This window comes from Narcine bancroftii, chromosome 2 (genome assembly GCF_036971445.1).
Source record: "Narcine bancroftii isolate sNarBan1 chromosome 2, sNarBan1.hap1, whole genome shotgun sequence".
NCBI classification, from domain to species: Eukaryota; Metazoa; Chordata; class Chondrichthyes; order Torpediniformes; family Narcinidae; genus Narcine; species Narcine bancroftii.
This window is the reverse complement of record NC_091470.1, coordinates 79,530,786-79,555,454: the sequence shown is the minus strand read 5'-3', so window position 1 is coordinate 79,555,454 and position 24,669 is coordinate 79,530,786. Positions and strand designations below refer to the sequence as shown.

At 40.7% G+C, this 24,669-nt stretch overlaps 1 protein-coding gene and 1 long non-coding RNA gene across 4 annotated transcripts in view; one reads left to right on the top strand and one right to left on the bottom strand.

The window, feature by feature from the left end:
* Positions 1-24,669, bottom strand: part of ccdc135 (coiled-coil domain containing 135) — a 144,016-nt gene that overhangs the window by 32,052 nt on the left and 87,295 nt on the right. For all 3 annotated transcript variants that reach the window (XM_069917196.1, XM_069917197.1, XM_069917198.1), the window contains 2 exons: positions 23,407-23,517; positions 21,030-21,140 (listed from right to left, as the gene is read on the bottom strand). In XM_069917196.1, the coding sequence (XP_069773297.1) occupies positions 21,030-21,140; positions 23,407-23,517 (222 nt within the window). The remainder of the gene's footprint in view (positions 1-21,029; positions 21,141-23,406; positions 23,518-24,669) is intronic.
* Positions 10,807-17,721, top strand: LOC138753798 (uncharacterized). The gene is made up of 3 exons (XR_011351438.1): positions 10,807-10,910; positions 15,873-15,940; positions 17,673-17,721. It is a non-coding gene; the product is annotated as an uncharacterized lncRNA (long non-coding RNA).

Sequence of the window (24,669 nt, the reverse complement as noted above, 5' to 3'; positions counted from 1 at the left end):
ATTTTCTTTAACTCCTTGAAGAATTTCTCTGTCAAGTGTATTGGCAATGCTTGAAATAGGTATAATATCCTTGGGAAAATGTTGATTTTAATACAGTTTATCTTTCCTATTAGTGTTAGTGGTAAATCTTTCCAATGCTCTAAATCATCCTGTAATTTTTTCATTAGTGGATAATAATTGAGTTTATACAGTTGGCCGAGATTTTTATTTATTTGTATACCTAGGTATCTTATTGCTTGCATTTGCCATCTGAATGGTGATTCCTTCTTAAATTTTGAGAAATCGCATTATTCATAGGCATTGCTTCACTTTTATTTACGTTAATCTTGTAACCCGATAGTTCTCCATATTCCTTCAATTTCTTATATAATTCTTTTATTGATAGTTCTGGTTCTGTTAAGTATACTATAACATCATCCGCAAATAAACTGATTTTATATTCCTTGTCTTTTATTTTTATCCCTTTTATATTATTTTCTGTTCTTATCAATTCTGCTAGTGGTTCTATAGATAACGCGAACAATAAGGGTGATAGTGGGCATCCCTGCTGCGTTGACCTGCTTAAGTTAAATTGCTTTGATATATATCCATTTACTGTCACTTTTGCCAAAGGGTCCCTTATATAATGCTTTAATCCAATTAATATACTTCTCTGGTAAACTGAATTTTTGCAATACTTTGAATAAATAATTCCATTCTACTCTGTCAAAGGCCTTCTCTGCGTCTAAAGCAACTGCTACTGTTGGCGCTTTACTCCCTTCTACTGCATGAATTAAGTTAATAAATTTACAAATATTGTCTGTTGTGCGTCTTTTTTTAATAAATCCAGTTTGGTCTAGATTTATCATTTTCGGTACATACTCTGCTAATCTGTTTGCTAATAGTTTAGCTATTATCTTATAATCTGTGTTAAGTAATGATATTGGTCTATATGACGCTGGAGCGAGTGGATCTTTCCCTTGCTTTAGTATTACTGTAATTATTGCTGTTTTACATGAATCTGGTAAGCTTTGTGTTTTATCAATCTGGTTGATTACTTCCAGGAGGGGAGGAATTAATAAATCTTTAAATGTTTTATAGAATTCTATTGGGAATCCATCCTCTCCTGGTGTTTTATTATTTGGTAATTTTTTTTATTATCTCTTGTATTTCTACTATTTCAAATGGTTCTGTTAATTTATTTTGTTCCTCTATTTGTAATTTTGGTAGTTCAATTTTAGTTAGAAATTCATATATTTTCCCTTCTTTCCCTTCGTTTTCAGTTCGGTATAATTGTTCATAGAATTCTCTAAAGTTTTCCTTGATCTCCTTTGGATTATATGTGATTTGTTTGTCTTTTTTCCTTGATGCCAATACCATTTTCTTAGCTTGTTCTGTCTTAAGCTGCCATGCTAGAATTTTGTGCGTTTTTTCCCCTAGTTCATAATATTTCTGTTTTGTCTTCATTATATTCTTCTCCACCTTATATGTTTGTACTGTTTCATATTTTAATTTTTTATCTGCCAATTCTCTTCTTTTAGTTGTATCTTCCTTCATTGCTAATTCTTTTCCTATATTTACTATTTCCCTTTCCAACTGCTCTGTTTCCTGATTATAGTCCTTCTTCATCTTGGTTACATAACTTATTATTTGCCCTCTAATGAACGCTTTCATTGCATCCCATAGTATAAACTTATCTTTCACTGATTCCGTATTTATTTCAAAATACATTTTAATTTGTCTTTCAATTAATTCTCTAAAATCCTGCCTTTTGAGTAACATGGAGTTTTATCTCCATCTATACATTCTTGGAGGGATGTCCTCTAACTTTATTGTCAATATTAAGGGTGAATGGTCCGATAATATTCTAGCTTTATATTCTGTTTTTCTTACTCTATCTTGCATATGAGCTGATAACAAAAATAGGTCTATTCTTGAGTATGTTTTATGTCTTGCCGAGTAATATGAATATTCCTTTTCATTTGGGTGATGTTTCCTCCATATATCCAAAAGTTGCATTTCTTCCATCGATTTAATTATAAATTTGATTACTTTGTTTTTTCTGTTAATTTTTTTCCCAGTTTTGTCCATATTTGAATCCAAATTCAGGTTGAAATCCCCTCCTATTAATATGTTCCCTTGCGTATCTGCTATCTTGAAAAAAATATCTTGCATAAACTTTTGATCTTCTTCGTTAGGTGAATATACATTGAGTAGATTCCAAAACTCCGAATATATCTGACATTTTATCATTACATATCTCCCTGCTGGATCTATTATTTCCTCTTCTTTTTTAATTGGCACATTTTTACTAATTAATATAGCTACTCCTCTTGCTTTTGAATTATACGACGCTGCTGTTACGTGTCCTACCCAATCTCTCTTTAATTTCTTGTGCTCCAATTCAGTTAAGTGTGTTTCTTGCACAAATGCTATATCAATTTTTTCTTTTTTCAGTAAATTTAGCAGTTTCTTCCTTTTAATTTGGTTATGTATTCCGTTAATATTTAAAGTCATATAGTTCAGCGTAGCCATTTTATACTTTGTTTATCTTCCCTTTCCGTTTCTCCATCATCACCTTTCCTTCTTATCTATTTCTGCTTTCTTGTTTTGAACACTTTATAAGACAACATTTCTAAAACATCAAACATTTTCCTTATTCTCCTATTTAAAACTTCTTTAACCCCATTCTCCCCTCCCCCTCCTGAGTTGTCCTTTATCCCTTGTCGGACAACCACATCTCCCCTCTCCATTTGGATTTGCGAATTCACTCGCAAACATCTGCTGATTTTGCAGTGACCGTAACTCCTCCCCACCCAGCCCCCCCAGAAAAGATTTCAATTTTCATATGTAACAAAGGTCACTCTTTTAATTCCCTCCTTATTCCCTCTATTCCATTTCCCTCCCTTATTAATTCTTGTCTATACTCTATATATTTTCTTCTAAATACGGATACATTCATGTATGCACACTATATATATACACACATATACCCCTTTACACACATACATATAGATCGTGGTCATTTTTACTCTTATTACATGTCTTCATCTCTCTGCTTGTTTTGTAGTTGTTCTGCAAATTTCCTTGCTTCCTCTGGATCCGAGAATAGTCTGTTTTGTTGCCCTGGAATAATTATTTTAAGTACCGCTGGGTACCTTAACATAAACTTATATCCTTTTTTCCATAAGATCGTTTTCGCTGTATTGAACTCCTTCCTCTTCTTCAGGAGTTCAAAACTTATGTCTGGATAGAAAAAAAATTTTTGACCTTTATATTCCAGTGGCTTTTTGTCCTCTCTTACTTTCTTCATTGCTTTCTCCAATATATTATCTCTTGTTGTATATCTTAAGAATTTTACTAAAATGAATCTTGGATTTTGCTGCAGTTGTGGTTTCGGGGCTAATGTTCTATGTGCCCTCTCTATTTCCATTTCTTCCTGTAATTCTGGTCTTCCCAGGACCCTGGGGATCCAATCTTTTATAAATTCTCTCATATTCTTGCCTTCTTCATCTTCCTTAAGGACCACTATCTTTATATTATTTCTTCTATTATAGTTTTCTATTATATCTACCTTCTGAGCTGACAGCTCCTGTGTCTCTTTAGCTTTTTTATTAGATTCTTCTAATTTCTCTTTTAAGTCTTCTACTTCCATATCTACAAATGTTTCTCGTTTTTCCATATTTTCCACTCTTTTTGCCAACTCTGATATGGCCATTTCCATTTTATTCATTTTTTCTTCTGCATTCTTAATTCTTATTTTTATCTCATCAAATTCTTGTAATTGCCATTCTTTCACTGATTCCATATATTCTTTAAAAAAAGATACATCCATTGTCTTGCTTTTCTCTTCTTCTTCCACTTCTTTCTGTTCTTCTTCTTCTTCCTCTGGATTGACCATCTGTTGTTTCCTTGTTTTCTTTTTACTTTCTTCTTTCTTGTTGTCGTTATTGTCTGTGTTCTGCACCTGCTGCTGTGCGGCAGGTGTCACTCTCAGCTGTGGAGATCGACTCCGCAGCTGTTCCCCCCCTCCCATCAGTGTGTTTTTTTTCATGCGCATCGCGCATGCGCGAGGAGTCACGCATGCGCGGTTGCGCACTTTTACTCGGCTCTGCGAGCCATTTTTGTAGTCCCGAGCCCGGGACTTCCACTGACCTGTGGGAGCGGGCTTCTCTCTCCGCGACGGGCCTCTTCGTACAGGTAAGGCCTTCACCTTCTTCTTCCGATGTCTTTCCTTCTTCTTTTCTTCCCGTTTTTTTTGGTTTTTCTTTCTTCGCTGCTTTTTTCTCCACACTTTTACTTTCACTTTGTTTTGGTTTTTAAGTTTGTGCCTTTGCTTTTTCTCTATCTTTTTTTAACTTTTCTGGAGAGGGCTGGAGTTCCCCTACCGGCCACTACTCCATCACATGACTCCTCCCAAATTAAGTTAATTTCGATAGAGAATTTTGAAGATGTTATAAATGAAGAATATGGAGAATTTTAAAGAGCTTGAACTTTTTTCTTTATTTTCCTTTTTTTATTTCAGGGGAGGGGAAGGGAATAAAAAGTTTATCTGATTGTTTTTCTAAGGGATGTTTTTGTTCTCTCGATGAATTATAAAGGAAACTTGATATTAATGGAAATTCTGTATTTATGTATTATTAATTATGATTTTTTTGAATAACAGATATGTGGTTGATATATGATTTTAATATTTGAACTTAGTTTTAAAGTGGATTTCATTTGTTAAATACATGTATTATGTTTGATTTAAATATATGTTTAAGGGTATTATTTTAGTATTGATTTTTTTTGTTGTTAGTAATTTTTTTTGTTGTTAAGTTTTATCCTTTTTTTGTAAGTGGGGTTTTTTCTATTTTATTTACAATATTGTTAATTAATTCTTCACTCTTTATTTTGGGGGGAGGGTTGGACTAATTTTAAATTAGATGATTAATGTTGTGTTATAATTATTGGGGGGGTTAATTTATGTAGTTTAATGATGTAGTATTCTAATTTTTATTATCTTATTTTTTATTATTTCTTTAAATGTAATTTTTATTTTATTCAAGTCATAAAATTTTAAATAAAGTTTAAAAAAAAGGAAGACCACAGACAGTATGAATTGGAAACAGCTCCTCCTCCTCATTGATGATCCACACAGGTGCACCTCAAGAATGCATGCGTAACCTCTTCTCTACTCATTCTACACCAATTACTGTGTAGCTAGGCACAATTCAAATGCCATCTACATATTTGTCAATGATATCACTGTTGTTGGCAGAATCAGAAACAGTAATTACGAAGTGTACAGGAGGGAAATAGATCAGCTAGTTGAGTGGTGTCCCAATAACAACCTTGCACTCAATGATAGGAAAACTAAGGAGCAAATTGTGGACTTCAGAAGAAAATGAACCAGTCCTTATCGAGGTCCCAGCAGTGGAGAGGGGAAGTATTTCAAATTCCTTGGTGTCATCTTCTCTAAGGATCTCTCCTAGGGACTCCAGGTTGATCAATCATGAAGAAGGTTCACCAGGTGTAAGAAGAGATTTGATATGTCACCAAAGTTTCTCGAAAAGGGTGTACTGTGGTTGCTTGCATTCTGATTGGTTGCATCACTTGTATGGAGGTGCCAATGCACTGGACAGGAAAAAAAACTTCAGAGAGTTGTTAACTTGGCCAGCGAAATCAAGAGCATCAGTCACCACTCCATCGAGGACATATTCAGAAAGCAACCTCAATCCTCAAGGATCTCCACCACATAAGCTATGGCCTCTTCACACTGCTACCATCAAGAAGGACATACAGGAGCTTGAAGATGAGTGCCTAACAGCACAAGGATAGCTTCTTCCCCTCTGCCCTCAGATTTTTGAATGGACAACGAATCACAAACACTACCTCACTTTCTCCTTTTTTTGTACTATTTATTTATTTTGAAATGTGATTGATAGCAATATTTTGCAATGTACTGCTGCTGAAAAATAACATTTCATATCATATTCATGACAATAAACTCTGATTCTGATTCAGTGCCCCTTCCCCCCTCTGCAACTGTTTAACAGAATGTAATCAGTGAAGATGAGTAACAAAGTCTCGTCCGGGTATCAAATAACGATGAGACAGAATATAGGAAAGAGATTGAAAGTCTAGTGCAAGATAACCAGCCCTCTCTCAACATCAATAAGACAAAGAAGAACTTCAGGACAGGGGAAAAAGTCCACATTTCTGCCCACATCAATGGTGATAAAGTGAAAAGATGAGAGAGCTTCAAGTTCTTAGGAATATCTCCAATGTCTTGACCTGGAGCAAGCACATTGGTGAGATAGTCAAGGAATACACCCAATGCCTAATTTTAGAAGACTAAGAACATTCAGCATTATTCCCCCATTATTCAACAACTTCTATAGCTGCACCATTGAAAGCATACTTAATGGATGGATCACAGCATGGTATTGAAGTTGGTCTTCTCAAGATCAGAGGAAACTACAGAGGATAGTGAATGAGCTCAGAACAATACAAAAACTTCCCTCACCTCCATGGACTCCATCTACATCTCCCATTGCTTAGGAATGGCAACTAACATACTGAAGGACCTACCACAACCTGAAAATGCTCTCTTCTCTCTCTTCCCATTGGGGAGAATGCTCAAGAGAGTGAAAGCATGCACCATCAGGCTTTGTTGTTTCTTTGGTGCAGCCATCAGGCTCCCGAATGAACCCCATAGCAGAGTTCTCAAGTTGCCCTTGCTTGGTGCTAATTGATCTTCCTTTTCATTATAATTCTTTACTTTGTAAATTGTGCTCTTTACCCAAGCTCTATGTAATGAAAAGTGCAGAGAACAAAACAAAGGACTCTACATCACCTTTGTTGACTTCACCAAAGCCTTTGACACCGTGAGCAGGAAAGGACTTTGGAAAATACTAGAGTGCCCCCCCCAAGTTCCTCAACATGGTTATCCAACTGCACGAAAACCAACAAGGTCGGGTCAGATACAGCAATGAGCTCTCCAAACCCTTCTCCATTGACAACGGCGTGAAGCAAGGCTGCGTCCTCGCACCAACCCTCTTTACTATCTTCTTCAGCATGATGCTGAAACAAGCCATGAAAGACCTCAACAATGAAGACGCTGTTTACATCCGGTACCGCATGGATGGCAGTCTCTTCAATCTGAGGCGCCTGCAAGCTCATACCAAGACACAAGAGCAACTTGTCCGTGAACTACTCTTCGCAGACGATGCCGCTTTAGTTGCCCATTCAGAGCCAGTTCTCCAGTGCACGATGTCCTGTTTTGCGGAAACTGCCAAAATGTTTGGCCTGGAAGTCAGCCTGAAGAAAACTGAGGTCCTCCATCAGCCAGCTCCCCACCATGACCCTCCACATCTCCATCGGGCACACAGAACTCAAAACGGTCAACCAGCTTACCTACCTCGGCTGCATCATTTCATCTGATGCAAGGATCGACAAAGAGATAGACAACAGACTCGCCAAGGCAAATAGCGCCTTTGGAAGACTACACAAAAGAGTCTGGAAAAACAACCACCTGAAGAAACACACAAAGATCAGCGTGTACAGAGCCGTTGTCATACCCATGCTCCTGTTCGGCTCCGAATCATGGGTCCTCTACCGGCATCACCTACGGCTCCTAGAACGCTTCCATCAGCGCTGTCTCTGCTCCATCCTCAACATTCATTGGAATGACTTCATCACCAACATCGAAGTACTCGAGCTGGCAGAGTCCATAAGCATCGAATCCATGCTGCTGAATACCCAACTGCGCTGGGTGGGTCACGTCTCCAGAATGGAGGACCATCGCCTTCCCAAGATCGTGTTCTATGGCGAGCTCTCCACTGGCCACCAAGACAGAGGTGCACCAAAGAAGAGGTACAAGGACTGCCTAAAGAAATCTCTTGGTGCCTGCCACATTGACCACCGCCAGTGGGCTGATATTGCCTCCAACCGAGCATCTTGGCGCCTCACAGTTCGGCGGGCAGCAACCTCCTTTGAAGAAGACCGCAGAGCCCACCTCACTGACAAAAGACAAAGGAGGAAAAACCCAACACTCAACCCCAACCAACCAATTTTCCCTTGCAACCGCTGCAACCGTGTCTGCCTGTCCCGCATCGGACTTGTCAGTCACCAACGAGCCTGCAGCAGACGTGGACATACCCCTCCATAAATCTTCGTCCGCGAAGCCAAGCCAAAGAAAGAAGAAAGAAAGATGTAATGCTAAAGACAAACTGTTGGTCTGTTTGTAGAAGATTCCTTCTCATTATTCAAGATATTTTGTGACAAATAAACTTGAATGGATGGTTAATTAACAAAATCCCTTTTTCAAAACCATAGAGTGCACTGACAAGTGGGATTTAGAACAAAATTACTGTTTTAAATGCAAATTAAGCAGTTTTAATGCTCAATGCTTTAATAATTAGGCTACCGGTCCAAATCAAAACTCACAATTCAATTCTGCCTTTTCACAAGCATTTCCATTGAAACTATTAAGAGATCATTTATTTGTTCATAAAAGAAGAATTCAGAGTACCTGAATCTTTTTTATATCTATATATAGTGAATGATGAAACTTCCTGTCCATTAAAATCATCATTACTAAGGGTATCATTGTAGAACACTGTGCGCAAAACCATTTTACAGCAGGATGCTCAATCTGTAACCATAGGAACATCTGCCCTGAGGACCTATTTTACAGCTGTTATCACATTTGGCCTGCCTGCATGTAACCTTTGTAAAGAAGCTCATCGGACATTCCAAGCTGTTTACTATGCAACATTTGTTTTTTATCATCCCACAGGAAGGGATTCCAAAGCTTTAATTCTTCTGAGTTCTCCTGGGCTCCATCTGGGACCAGAACGAGACATGATTCCTGTCTCAACTGTCACCATAACAGGAGGAACACAAGAACAGAAGGCAGTAGGCCCTTTCAAACTGCCATGTAAAATGGGGTTAACTGGGCAATTTGCATGGTTAATGCCCCAGTTACGTGGCAGTTTGAAAAGGTCCAACCGGATCTACCCTGTCAAAACCAAACTGAGTCCCTGACCTACCTTAGAAGTAGTCAGGGAACTCAGTTAAACTTACCCAGGTCTTGTACACGCCCAATTTGAAAAGAAAAATGGCTGACCCGTTTCTTCTCTTCTTCTTTGGCTTGGCTTCGCGGACGAAGATTTATGGAGGGGTAATGTCCACGTCAGCTGCAGGCTCGTTTGTGGCTGACAAGTCCGATGCGGGACAGGCAGACACGGTTGCAGCGGTTGCAAGGGAAAATTGGTTGGTTGGGGTTGGGTGTTGGGTTTTTCCTCCTTTGTCTTTTGACAGTGAGGTTGGCTCTGCGGTCTTCTTCAAAGGAGGTTGCTGCCCGCCGAACTGTGAGGCGCCAAGATGCACAGTTTGAGGCGATATCAGCCCACTGGCGGTGGTCAATGTGGCAGGAACCAAGAGCTTTCTTTAGGCAGTCCTTGTACCTCTTCTTTGGTGCACCTCTGTCTCAGTAGCCAGTGGAGAGCTCGCCATATAACACGATCTTGGGAAGGCGATGGTCCTCCATTCTGGAGACGTGACCTACCCAGCGCAGTTTGATCTTCAGCAGCGTGGATTCGATGCTGTCGGCCTCTGCCATCTCGAGTATTTCGATGTTGGAGATGAAGTCGCTCCAATGAATGTTGAGGATGGAGCGGAGACAGCGCTGGTGGAAGCGTTCTAGGAGCCGTAGGTGATGTCGGTAAAGGACCCATGATTCGGAGCCGAACAGGAGTATGCGTATGACAACGGCTCTGTATACGCTAATCTTTGTGAGGTTTTTCAGTTGGTTGTTTTTCCAGACTCTTTTATGTAGTCTTCCAAAGGTGCTATTTGCCTTGGTGAGTCTGTTGTCTATCTCGTTGTCGATCCTTGCATCCGATGAAATGGTGCAGCCGAGATAGGTTAACTGGTTGACCGATTTGAGTTTTGTGTGCCTGATGGAGTTGTGGGGGGGCTGGTAGTCATGGTGGGGAGCTGGCTGATGGAGGACCTCAGTTTTCTTCAGGCTGACTTCCAGGCCAAACATTTTGGCAGTTTCCGCAAAACAGGACGTCAAGCGCTGAAGAGCTGGCTCTGAATGGGCAACTAAAGCGGCCGACCCGTTTATTCCAGAGACATCAGCGCTTGTGTGCATGCATCACTGGGGAGCCAACATCTGAACATCTGGCAGTACTTCCGGTGAGTGTGTGACACATCATTGCAGGGGTGGGATTCCCCTTAAATCACTGGGTTAGTGATTTAATGGGTCTATCACCCTGCGATTTGAAAGGTGCTTCCAGCACCTTTGCCCCAGTAATCACACCCGGGTCGCAGGAGGGGTACCCAGTTGTTGCAATTTGAAAGGGGCTAGTAGAACCTTGAGTGAACAAAGAGAAGCTGGAGGAACTCAACAGGTCGGACCGCATCAATGAAGAGATATGATCTGTTAATTTTTCTTGGATGGAACGCTTTTCCTCTTCAACCATGTTGCTGATCTGATGTGTCCATCCAGCTTCTCATTGCTTACAAACTAAACAAGATGATAATGCATTTCTGATTAGAGAATCCCACATATATCAGAGTATCCTATTACTATGTACTTGCAGGGCATCCTGCAATTCAGAAAAAAGAACATTACACTCAAATCAGAATATCAGAGTCTCAACTGCAAACGGCACAACTGAACTGTTACACCAATAAAGCCATCGCATGTCTGGCCATCACCAGAGCAACGAGAACTCAAACAAGACAAACACAATCAACCATCACCACAGCAACTGGATTTGTTTGGGTATAATGAGAGCATTGCATGCTAAAATGCACCAAAGTAAATGGATCATCACATGTTAATGAGACCACTGATGCTGAGCTGTCATTGAATCGTTACTCTAAATGGGGCAAACAATACATTATGGCCATCACAGCAAGAGGCTATTGAGGTGTGTGGGAGAGGGACACAAGGGATGGTGGGTGTGAAAGGAAGTTGGGATGATGTCATGAAAAGAAAGAGACTGAAACATTCAATACAGAGAGGGCACAAAAGGCTACATTTACCAGCGCAACTGTCCCAGCAAGAAATTTGAGGTCCTTCCTTCCACCCCGATTCTGCAGCATGTTTTTTCCTTGACATGAATGGGAAATAGTCTGGACAAACTCAGATCGCTTTCTCTGGAGTTTCAGGGAAGAGAGAGCCAGATAGAACATAAAATTATGACAGCGATAGGTAGGGTAGATGGTGAGAATCTTTTTCCCAGGATGGAAATGTAAAATTCTGGGCAGAGGTGAGACAAAATAAAGTTTAAAGAAAATATAGACAGGGAATAGTGGGATGTGGACTGTATACAGGAATATAGGATTAGTTTAATTAGACAACATTGTCGGGACCAAAGGGCCTATTCCTGTGCTGCACCTTTCTATTTTTTTAATGTTTTGTGAGAGAAGTGCGACCTCGTACAGTGAGATTTCCAGGATAGCATTAAGACAAACTGCTGGAGAAGTTTGTCTTTATAGTGTTCACTGCTTGACCTGCTGAGTTTCTCCAGCATTGTGTTTTTACTTCAACCACGGTGTCTGCAGACTTTCATATTTTACTTCCAGGGTAGCATTATCAGGTTATCCTGTGAATCAACATGCTTCTCAAATTTCAGACAGCATGTTTGTTTTCAAGTCATGTCAAATTATTTGTCATCCGATTATACAAGTACAACCCAATGAAACAGTGTTCTCCAATGCTCAGTGCAAACCACACAGACATACAATAAGACCTAATACATATACAAACAATACATATGCAGGACAGAAAGAAAGAAAGAAATATTGTATCATGAATATGAGAGTCTCAGATGTTTGGTGTGAGCATTTCTTTGGTCGTTCAGCATTCTCACTATCCGTGCGAATAAGTTGTTCATCAGTCTGGTGGTGCTGGCTCTGATACTCCTGTAACTCTTTTCCGATGGGAGCAGCTGAAAGATGTGTGTAGGGTGGAAGGGGTCCTTAATGATTTTGCATGCCCTCTTGAGACAACGGTCATGTTGGTCGATAGGGGGGAGGGGGACTCCACTGATCCTTTCTGCCGCTCATGGTCCTGTGGATTGACCTCTGATCCATTTCTCAGCAGCAACTGTACCACAGGTGTAGCTCTCGATAGGTTGACATAATGGTGGCCAGTAGCCTTGCCCACTTCAGTCTTGCCCACTTCAGTCTTCTCAGGAAGTGCAGTCGCTGTTGTGCCTTCCTGCCAAGTGAGGAGATGTTGAGTGTACACAATAGGTCACTAGTAAAGTGAAGTCCAAGGAACTTGGTGCCCTCCATTCTCTCTACTTACAGAGTTGTTGATGTGCAGTGGAGGGTAGTTGTTCCTGTTCCTACTGAAATCCACAATCATCTCCTTCATTTTGTCCACATTGAGACTCAGGCTGTTGCTCTCGCACCATTTCACAAGATTTTCCACCTCTTCATTGTAGTGCAATTCATCATCGTTGCTGATAAGGCCAACTACTGTTGGGTCACCTGTAAACATGACTCTGTTGAAGCTGGATCTGGCAATGCAGTCATGGATCAGCAGCATGAACTGGAGTGGGCTGAGCATACAGGCCTGAGGTGTGCCAGGGCTCAACATGATGGTCCTCAATGTTCTGATACCAACCCATGCAGACTGTGGTTTTTCTGTTAGGAAGTCTATAATCCAGTTACAAAGAGGTGTGTTGAGTCCCAGTGAGGACAGCCTCTCCACCAGCCTCTGGGGTATGATTGTATTAAATATCGAGCTGAAGTTAATGAACAGCAGCCTGGCGTATGAGGTGTTGTTCTCCTTTATGGGTCAGGATGGAGTAAAGGGACAAGGCATGGTTTCTTCTATAGGCGGATTGAAATGGGTCCAGTGAATCTGGGAGGTGTACTTTGCTGCATTCCATCACGAGCTGCTCGAAGCATTTCATAATGGTGGAGGTCAGTGCCACAGGGAGGTAATCAATGAGACCTGTTATTGTCACCTTCTTGGGTACCACCGGGATGACGTTAGCTTTCTTGAACCCTACAGGAATTATGGAATGCTGCAGTGAGGTGTTGAAATCAAGTCACCTTCATTTATTTTTCATACCATGCTCGCACAGTAAAGACAAGTTAGCATTTCTCCAGGACCACGGAGCATATTTATGTAAATATAGGTTAGAACAGTTCAACACATTTAAAATATTATGACTTTTACATTAATAGTCCATGGTACCCTATCCCCAAATGTTCTGGAAGTTCAGGAGTCTGATGGCTTGAGGGAAAAAGCTCTTTCCTAATCTGGATGTAAGTCCCAAGTGCTGCAGTACTTCCTATCAGAAGGCAGAAAGGAGAACAGTTTACGTGAGGGGTGTGTGGAGTCCTTCACAATGTTTATTGCCTTTTGCTTGCATCGGGTGTTGTAGTTGTGTAGAGCGTGTCGTAAAAACCAAAGACGTTGATCCAAACCAAGGCTTTTATTAACTAAAAGACTGGAGCATATCACAAGTTGGTCGACCAGTCCAGAATGACCTGGTCTGGCTAGGAGCAATCCTTTAAGACCTGCCAGTAGGTGTGGCTACATTCTCAGCCAATCACAGTCATCCTACACTACAATCTGTACATATACACATTGGTGATAGAATCTGTACTATCACAAGTTGTCCTTCATGGGAGGAAAAGAGCCCCCAATGATCTTTTCTGCTGATTTCATTATCCTCTGAAGGGCCTTGCAGTCTGAGGTGGTACAGCTTCCAAACCAGGTGGTGATGCAGTTGCACAGGATGCTCTCAATACATCCTCTGTAGAATGTAGTGAGGATGGAAGGTGGGAGATGAATATTCCTCAGCCTTCGCAGGAAGTAGAGGTGCTGCTGGGCTTTCTTGGCTATGGAACTTGTGTTACGGGACCATGTGCACTGCAAGGAACTTGATACTCTTGACGACCTCAACAGTGGAGCCATCAATGGTCAGTGGAGCATAGTCCACCAGGCCCTCTTGAAGTCGACAACCATCTCTTTTGTTTTTATAACATTCAGATACAGGTTGTTTGTTGGCTGTGCACCAGTCTGTTAGTGACTACACTTCATATCTGTACACTAATTCCTCATTCTTACTGATCAGGCCCATAGTTGTGTTGTCAGCAAACTTGATGATGTGGTTCGAGCTGTGTTTAGCTACACATTTGTGGGTCAGCAGGGTGAACAACAGTGGACTCAGCATACAGCCCTGGGGGACTCCCTTGCTTATTGTGATGCTCCATTTCACAAGATGCTTATTGGAGATACTATTACCGATCCAGACAGCCTGAGGTCTCCCTAACATAAACTCAAGAATCCCATTGCAGAGGGAGGTATTTAGACTCAGCAGGCTCAACTTCCTTATCAGGTACTGAGGTATGATTATGCTGAATGCTGAAATGAAGTCAATAAACAGCATTTGAACATATGAGTGTTTATTTTCCATGTGGGTAAGGGCTAGATGAAGGGCAGGGGCGATGGGATCGTCCATAGAGCGGTTGGGTCTATATGCGAACTGCAGGGGGGCTTATTGATGGGGCAGTAGGAGCCTCTCGAAGCACTTCATGACATTGGGCATGAATGCAACAGGGTAGTAGTCACTGAGGCAGGACACACCTGACTTCTTCAGCATGGGGAGAATGGTGGCTGCTTTGAAGCATGTTGGGACCATGGTGCTTCTCAGGGAGATGTTAAAGATATTGGTGAGAACATCCGTTAACTGAGCCACATGTCCCCCAAGCACTCTGCCAGGAATGTTATCCAGTCCAGCAGCTTTTTTGAAACTTTATTTATTCATTTTAACATATGAAGAAAGTAAGTAATTCACGTACATAAAAAATACAAAATAAAGTAATACAAGTACAAAGTAACATAGTTAATACAATACCAATCTTGGCATCTCCCCCTAACAACTAAAAACTAAGACTAAAAAAAACCTATTTTTAACCCCTAAACTCCCCCTCCCCACCCACACGATAAAGAGTGAAGAATTAATACTATTAGTATAATTTAAAAAAATAAAAAATATATATCTTAAAAAAAAGATCGATATATATTAAAAAAACCCAAAAAATTTAATTAAGTATTAATTATTAATCCAAAAAACATTTATTATATAAAAATATATATGAAAAAACAAAACAAAAAGAACTTAAACGAAAAAAAAACCAATTAATAATAAAAAAAACTTTAAAAAAAAAGAAAAAGAAAAAAGAAAGAAAAAAAGAAAACATATATATAGAAAAAATATATAATAAAAAAGTTTTTTTAAAGAAAAAAAATGATCAAACTTATTTAAATTGTATATAATCAATGAATGGGATCCACTTTAACTCATAAAAAGACATCTTATCTTGTATAGAAAAAGATATTCTTTCCATAACCAAACAAAACTTCATCTCTGAATACCACCTATCTAAAGACAATACATTTCTATTCTTCCAAGTAATCGCTATACATTTCTTGGCCACAGCCAGCGCTAAGTAAATAAAAGAGATCTGGTAATTATCTAATTCTAAATCAATCAACGGTTGCATATTCCCTAATAAAAATATATCAGGGTCTAATACAATATGAAGATTATATAGATTATTAAATACAGATTGAATACCTTTCCAAAATTGTTGTAACCGATCACACAACCAAACAGCATGTAAAAAAGTACCAGAAACCTGATCACAACGAAAACAAAGATCTGACTTACTAAAACCAAATTTTTTTAATTTTTCGGGTGTTAAATATAATTGATGTATAAAACTATAATTAATCATTGCCAATCTAGCATTAATCAATTTTCGAACACTATTACGGCAGATTTCAGACCAATCTTCTTCAGTTATTGTTAAACTTAAATCTTTTTCCCATTTCATTTGGCCGTGTCTTGGTTCCTGAGCAGCACGTGCACCTCCGCTGTCATCCATTGCTTCTGTGGTCGCATGGCTTGTCCCACAGATATTCCCGGAGGTGAGTAGAAACTTTTCTAAATAACTTTAAATACTTTTGGCTATATCGTTGGGTAGCCGTAACTATAAAAACTAAAACTATGTAATTTTTTAACAATTTAACTGTACTATTTAGCTATATTTAAAACAAAACTACTGGTGTCCTGGAGAGGCTGCTGCATCCGATGTCGCCCCACCTAGTGCAAGATGTCCATGAAGACTTCCGTCAACTGGTCTGCACAGTCCTTCAGTACCTGACCAAGTATGTTGGCTGGTCCTGCCGCCTTGTGAATAGGGTTCTCCTCACCTTGGCTGCAGATATGCAGAGGGCCCGTTCATTAGGGGGACAAAGAGCTTTCTTTGGCAAAATTCTATTTGGAAGGGTGGCATCCTTGTCCTTAACTCGCAAGGTTGACTTGTGATCTATTATAGTCCTGATCCTTTGCCACATGCATCTCATGTCATAGGTGTCACAAGCTGTCTGTCAATTTTCTGTATGAACCCCCACTTTGCCTTCCGGATTGCACAGGATTGTTCAGACCTGGTTGATCTTGGTACCATTCTATCCCCTGTCCTGAAGGCAGCATCACGAACTCTGAGAAGGGCCTGGATCTCTGCAACCAATCATGGCTTTTGGTTGTGAAGTATTTGATATCGGAGACATCCTCAATACACCTGCTGATGTAGCCAGTCTCTGAGCTCGTACTCCTCATGTTTACATGACCGTTCTTGGTAGCTACCTCCCTGGAACAGCTCTAGTTCATGGTCTCAAAGCAGTCTTGTAGTGTTAATGTGGCCCCCGCACCACCTCCCCCCCACCCAACCACTTGCCCAGGCCATTGTCTTGATCTCCCTGTGAACTGTTTGCTTTGCCAGCAGTCCTTACACCAGGGTTAGTAGGACAGATATGTGATCCGAGTAACCAAGGTGATCAATTATCAATTCTTGCAGCTGCCAACGTTTAGCCAATTAACAACATGATCCAAATAGCATTTTTCCAGTAACTTGAGTGGGTAGACGCTTAGAGGATGGATGGTGTAATCACGAGGTCAGGGGAGGGGGGGCAAGAGGGAGGTGTGGGGTGAGAAGCAGGAGAAGGCTCTTAGGAATCAAAAGGACCTGGGTCCAGCTAGATAGTGGTTTTCAAACTGCCCCCCTAAACACACATTCCACCCTAAGCAATTCCTATGCCATGCTCCATGATTAGTAAGGGATTGGTTAAGGTGGTGCAGGTGAAAAGAAAAAGTTTGAAAACCACTATTTTAATTGTACATAACTCCAAAGGAAATGGGCCAATGACAATTTTTCTCAAGAAAAATATTTCAGTAACAATTGGGTCTTGAGGAGTGGTTCTCAACCTTCCCTTCCCACTCACATCCCACCTTAAGCGATCCCTTATCAATCACAGAGCACTTATAGGCATAGGGATTGCTTAAGATGGAATGTGAGTTTAGGGGGGCAGTTTGAAAACCACTGAACTAGATAATTGCATTATCTATAGGCAGCATTTAATTTGTGCTTGAAAAATCACAGAGGCCTCCAAGGATGCATTGCTTAAGGGATCTATGTAAGGAGTAATTGCAAATTAGTGCACACCATTCACGCCTATCATTGGGAAAATCTTGCCTGCTTGGTGTGCTTCCAGAGGCAAATAAAAACAAATGAAATCTTCTCAAGTTCAAATTCAAGTTCAGATTTATTGTCAGTGAACATAAATGACATCACATACAACCTTAAGATACTTTTTCCTGCAGAACTCCCACTTACTGGAGTGCAAAAATAATTGTATGCAAGAAGAAGATATGTATACATGTAAACAAATAAAGAAATGAAAACAATCTGATTGTGCAATTCAGAGAAAAAGAATCATAAAGAGCAAAAGTAAGAGTCCTTCAATGAGTCAGTTGTTTGTTGTTGAAGAGTCTGATGGTGGAGGTGTAGCAGCTGTTCCTGAACCTGGTGGTGTGTGTTTTGTGGCATCTATACTTCTTTCCTGATGGTGCCAATGAGAACAGAGCATATGTGGATCCTTGATGATTGCTGCTGTTCTTTAAAGATTCCATGTAGATGCTCTCAACGTGCGAGGGTTTTGCCTGTAATGATCTGGGCTGTGTTCACTACCTTTTGCAGGGCTCTCCAATCAAGGGTATTGGTGTCTCCAGACCAGACCGTGATGCAGCCAGTCAGCACACTTTCCACCATAACTGTAGAAATTTGCCAGGGTTTCTGATATCATACCAAACCTCTGCAAACTCCTGAGGAAGCAGAGGTTCTGACGTGCTTTTGTCATGAGGCCATTAGTGTGTTCAGTCCAGGAAAGATCCTCTGAGTTAGTGACTCCCAGGAACTTAAATTTGCTCATCCTCTCCATCTCTGATCCCCAAATGAACACTGGATCATACACATCCAGTTTTCCATCCCTGAAGTCAATAATCAGCTCCTTGGTTTTGGTGACAATGAACATTAGGTTGTTGTTGGTGCAGTATTCAGCCAAGTTTTCATCTCCCTCTTGTATGATGACTCATTGCCCCTTTTTATACAACCCACTACCATGGTATCATTAGTGAATTTGTCATAGGTGTACAGCAAGTTGAGCAGGGGGCTAAGAACGCAGTCCTGTGGTGCTCTGGTACTGATGGAGATTGTGGAGGAGATGTTCTCACCAATCCTCACTGTTTGTGGTTTGGTGGTGATGAAATCCAGGATCCAATTACACAGTGCGGTGTTGAGTCTCAGATTTTGGAATTTACTGATCAATTTTGAAGGATAATGGTGTTGAATTGTAGTTGAGAAAGAGCATCTTGAAGTTTGCATCTTTGTTGACCAGGTGTTCTAGGGGTTTGTGTAGAGCCAGTGAGATGGCATCTGTTGTAGATCTGTTGGAACACTGGAACAGATCCATGTCGCCACCTTTCTCTCCCTGTCAGTGGAGCTTGGGCAAATATCCTTGTGTATATTTAGATAACAAAAGTCCTGAATTATCACTATTCTGTGATTTTTTTTCATTATTCTACCAATTTGCTTCTCAATTTCCTTCCCACTAATTGGCAAACCCAATATTATATTTACAGCTCTACTGTTTCTTAAATTCGAGAAATCAGACTGCTCAAACTACAGGGGAATCACGTTGCTCTCCATTGCAGGCAAAATCTTCGCTAGGATTCTACTAAATAGAATAATACCTAGTGTCGCTGAGAATATTCTCCCAGAATCACAGTGCGGCTTTCGCGCTAACAGAGGAACCACTGACATGGTCTTTGCCCTCAGACAGCTCCAAGAAAAGTGTAGAGAACAAAACAAAGGACTCTACATCACCTTTGTTGACCTCACCAAAGCCTTCGACACCGTGAGCAGGAAAGGGCTTTGGCAAATACTAGAGCGCATCGGATGTCCCCCAAAGTTCCTCAACATGATTATCCAACTGCACGAAAACCAACAAGGTCGGGTCAGATACAGCAATGAGCTCTCTGAACCCTTCTCCATTAACAATGGCGTGAAGCAAGGCTGTGTTCTCGCACCAACCCTCTTTTCAATCTTCTTCAGCATGATGCTGAACCAAGCCATGAAAGACCCCAACAATGAAGACGCTGTTTACATCCGGTACCGCACGGATGGCAGTCTCTTCAATCTGAGGCGCCTGCAAGCTCACACCAAGACACAAGAGAAACTTGTCCGTGAACTACTCTTTGCAGATGATGCCGCTTTAGTTGCCCATTCAGAGCCAGCTCTTCAGCGCTTGACGTCCTGCTTTGCGGAAACTGCCAAAATGTTTGGCCTGGAAGTCAGCCTGAAGAAAACTGAGGTCCTCCATCAGCCAGCTCCCCACCATGACTACCAGCCCCCCCACATCTCCATCGGGCACACAAAACTCAAAACGGTCAACCAGTTTACCTATCTCGGCTGCACCATTTCATCAGATGCAAGGATCGACAATGAGATAGACAACAGACTCGCCAAGGCAAATAGCGCCTTTGGAAGACTACACAAAAGAGTCTGGAAAAACAACCAACTGAAAAACCTCACAAAGATAAGCGTATACAGAGCCGTTGTCATACCCACACTCCTGTTCGGCTCCGAATCATGGGTCCTCTACCGGCACCACCTACGGCTCCTAGAACGCTTCCACCAGCGTTGTCTCCGCTCCATCCTCAACATCCATTGGAGCGCTCACACCCCTAACGTCGAGGTACTCGAGATGGCAGAGGTCGACAGCATCGAGTCCACGCTGCTGAAGATCCAGCTGCGCTGGATGGGTCACGTCTCCAGAATGGAGGACCATCGCCTTCCCAAGATCGTATTATATGGCGAGCTCTCCACTGGCCACCGTGACAGAGGTGCACCAAAGAAAAGGTACAAGGACTGCCTAAAGAAATCTCTTGGTGCCTGCCACATTGACCACCGCCAGTGGGCTGATAACGCCTCAAACCGTGCATCTTGGCGCCTCACAGTTTGGCGGGCAGCAGCCTCCTTTGAAGAAGACCGCAGAGCCCACCTCACTGACAAAAGGCAAAGGAGGAAAAACCCAACACCCAACCCCAACCAACCAATTTTCCCTTGCAACCGCTGCAATCGTGTCTGCCTGTCCCGCATCGGACTGGTCAGCCACAAACGAGCCTGCAGCTGACGTGGACTTTTTACCCCCTCCATAAATCTTCGTCCGCGAAGCCAAGCCAAAGATGGTTTCTTAAATCTAAACAGATTTAAGATGTACACCAGAGGCCAATCAGCCGACCAACCTGCACCTTGTTATGCTTTGTTTACCAGGTCCACAATCTAGATGCTGTTCGCATATAATTTTATTGGCTAATTTTATTTTATATATTGACACTAAAAGAGAAAAACAAGTACAGAAATTCAAAGAGCACTTGGCAAAAGTATTGTCCTTTCACACATAACACATCTGATGTGAATTTTTTTTTAAACTGCAGATGCTACAAATCTGAAACATAATCAGAAAATGCTGCACACACTTATCAGGTAAATGGGAAGAGAAACAGAATAAAGTTTCAGATCGGCAACTCTTCATTGACCTTAAACTTTGATTCTGTTTCTCTTCCCACAAAACAAGATCAAGCATGTAGATTCCAGAATATTGGAAGCCCCACACTCACCTGAGTTCTTCTGTGTTCTTTAGCTTTATCATTTCTTTCTGTGTCATATACTGAGATGCTGAGCTGATTCGCGCTACGTTCTGCTGCTCTGTCCTTCAGAATTTCACGTACCTTGAATAAAGTAACAACCTCAGTTTTACCTGTCAGCTGAATGGTCGTTAAGTTGAATAAATATTTCAAGGCAGAACTTCGCAGTATACACTTGTTAGGTCCAGTTTCATTCTATGAGTATTGTTTTTACTAAGTTAATTTATTTTAAATTAATTTGGACTGCATAATAATTGTTTGATGTGAAGCCTGTGAACAAGTTTTCAGGCTTAATTTTCACCATGTTGTACATTGTCTGTCAGTCATGGATGTCTCTTAATCTCACGGTTAAAGTTGTGGCTTTAAATCCTACTCCAGAAGATAGATGGCGTAGCAAACATCGTCTTTTTGATAATTAATTAAACCTAGTCCTTGTTATTTCCTATTGACACTCTGTGGTCTATAAAATGGCAGGAAACAATCTTAATGTATGTAAGAAAGAAAAGTAGCTGCCAGTGTCACCTGGCAGGATCTTTCTGATTTATTAACTCAACTTAATTATCCCATCTGTCTTACTCAACACCCAAGAGACATGGAATCTCCTCAGGAGGAAAGAAAAATAAATATATTTTTGGTCACTTTATGTTAAAATAAAATGCTTCCTCCATAATGCTTGTAGCTGAACAAGCTCCTACCAATGGTTGTCAGCTTGACATTTTGTTATTTATATTATGGAATCAAGGTCAGAAAGATAACTTTTAAGCAAATTTAAGCAAAAAAGCCTATGGGAGTATAAATAACAAAACAACTTGTATGTTAAGATGTTCCACTGATCTTTACTGACCCCAAAGAATCATTGGTTATGCAGTTTGATAATGATTTTCTCTGATCATCCCTGCACGAAATAAACTTTTTCATTTTAGAGCACCAGGAACTCAGGTTTGAATCCTCTGCTGTCTGTGAAAAGTTTGTATGTTCTCCCCGTGACCTATGTGGATTTTCCCTGAATGCTCCAGTTTCTCCCTACATTCCAAAGACATATGGGGTTAGTAGATCCATTGGGCATGTATTTGGTGGTATGGGCTTGTGCGCCAGAAGGGCTTGTTACTGTGCAGTGTCTCGAAATAAAATTAAATTAAACTGATAAAAAATAATATTGGACAATCAGAAAACAATAAACCTACATTTTTCTGCATCATTTATAGAATGCAGCTGGCATTTATTGTCGTCTCCAACTGCCCATGGGAAAGTGGCTGGCAGTGAGCCACTTTCTAGCCTTTGTGGGAAAGGTGGTTTCAGTGTTTAAGAGTACTGATGTGGTGAGAAATTTTTGAGCCTTTTTAGAAATGGATCAGAGTCCTTGTTTTGGAATAAAACTTAACCACATTACTCAGCATTTGAATTACACTTGCGGCTGACATGGAAAGGAGTTCCCCTCCCTACACTAGTATTCCACATAGATTTTTAGAACAGTATGGTTGTTTTGTAGTCTCCACTTAATTAATTAATTGATTGATTGATTCCAGCTTTATTTAATCCATTGAATTTAAATACCCATCTTAACTGACAAGATTTGTCTTTGAATCTCTAGATCCCTAGGCCAGATCATTGTATAATTATTACAGTTAAAATCCATTATGTAACTGTACACCAATGCTAACAAATGCAAGTATTATAGTGCCAAGTTTAGATTTTGACCATCATTGCTTATAGCAATACACTAACCCAGAAATACCTAAAGAAACAATGGTTAGGGAAATGGAAGAAATTCAGAATCAGAACCCTAGTGACTATTTAATCCTCAAACAACTGCACCCAAATTTCATTAATTATGTCAACACATTTGTCTGTACAACATAAGAGATACAGCATGGAAACAGGCCCTTTAGCCCATTGAGTCCATCGCAACCATCAGCCACCCATTTTATATTAATTCTGCTTTGACTTAATTTTTAAGCTCCACTCACCAACACATTAGAAGCAATTTATGGACCAACCAACTCACTTTGATGTGGGAGGTAATTGGAGCACCCAAAGAAAACCTACACAGTCACAGGGTGAATGTGCAATCTCCACAAAGACAGTACTCATAGTCAGGAATGAAATCAAGTCACTGGTACGGTGAATCGTGAGCTCAACTGGCTGCACAGCTGTGCCACCCTCAAAGTGCACATGAGTTGCCATATTTGTCTACACAACAATTATACTTCAAAACAATTAATTATTCATGAGAAAATGAAAGGGAATGCATGTAAATTCAATTTACTTTTTCATGCTTTAAATTTCAAGTAATGAACATGAGAAACCAATCTTTGGCTCATTGAAAAATTATAAATGACTCAAACACTACCTCATGCTCAGAATCTCTAACAGCTTGCATTGATGCAGTTTGTGCCTTCAGAAGTGCCATCATGGTTTGATAAAGAACCACATTTTTACATGGCTTTGCCAGAGGGTCAACCTGTAGGAGAGAAGAATAGTCCATATTGTAGATGTTTTTAACATTAAAATCTCAATTCCTTTTGGCTATCTCTCATGAGAAAAAATAGAAAATAACAATAATTGCATAAAGTATCAAGGAAACCAGACTAGAGATAGGATAGTGACATTTTTGACTCCAATTTCCAAAGTTTTGATCAAAATTCATTTCCTTATCTCTGTGTGGTTTACATTATTAAAAATTTAAAACTTGCCTATAATTCATATACTTTTACGTTAAACGGAACAGATGAAGGAATGGGCCCAGGTCCTAGAACAAAAGTTTGTTTGGTTAGCTGAGTTCTTGGTTTAACAGTAGCTGACTAATTTCACACACTCAGAGAATCCAATAAAAAAAGGAGACAAGGACAGGTTTAGGCAGGTGATATGGTCTATTTGTTCACATGAACAGCAAGGCAATGAACTTCCTCACCAATGAACTTTTCTCCAAGAATGGTTGGATGCAGAATTAATTGAATTGTTGAAGCCAATGGCAGCGCTGCTGCTGTTATGGACCCATGGAGAGCGAGGAGAGGACACACAGTGCTCCTTCACAGGGCTCAACCACCCAGTCCAACTACCAACAGCTCTGTATAGCCTTTTAAAAGAGCCAACAGTGGTTTAATTTAAAATCCTGTGACCAAGGGGTCTGGGCCCAAAATGGCAGTGCTTGTGTTCGGTAGCAGCCTCAATGGGGTGCAGATTCCAGGGAAACAGGACTGGAGCAGGGCACCAGAAAATGGTGAGAACACTCCGATTTTTAGAAGAAGAAGCAGAGAAGATGACCCTACAGGATGGTGACCACGGTGGTGGAGCAGTGAGGGACTCTGTGGGTAAAGAACACACAGGTGGCGGCCTGGTAGTGATTCAAGGAAAGAAACCCATGCAGGGGGTGGGCTGCTAGTGACTGCTATCAAAGAACTCAAACCAAGCTGTGGACTGCTGGAGAGTGGCTCAAGACTGGCTGTAGGAGTACCACGTATAAGAACCGAGATACAAAAGGGTGCCGATGGTGCTGAAGGCTTCCTAATTGTGTCAGGGGTTTGGATCTGGAGCTTGGGTTGCCAATGGTTTGGACTGAAGACTGTGTAGCTGGTGGCGAATCGACAAACACTCAGTGACTCTGGGGGGACTC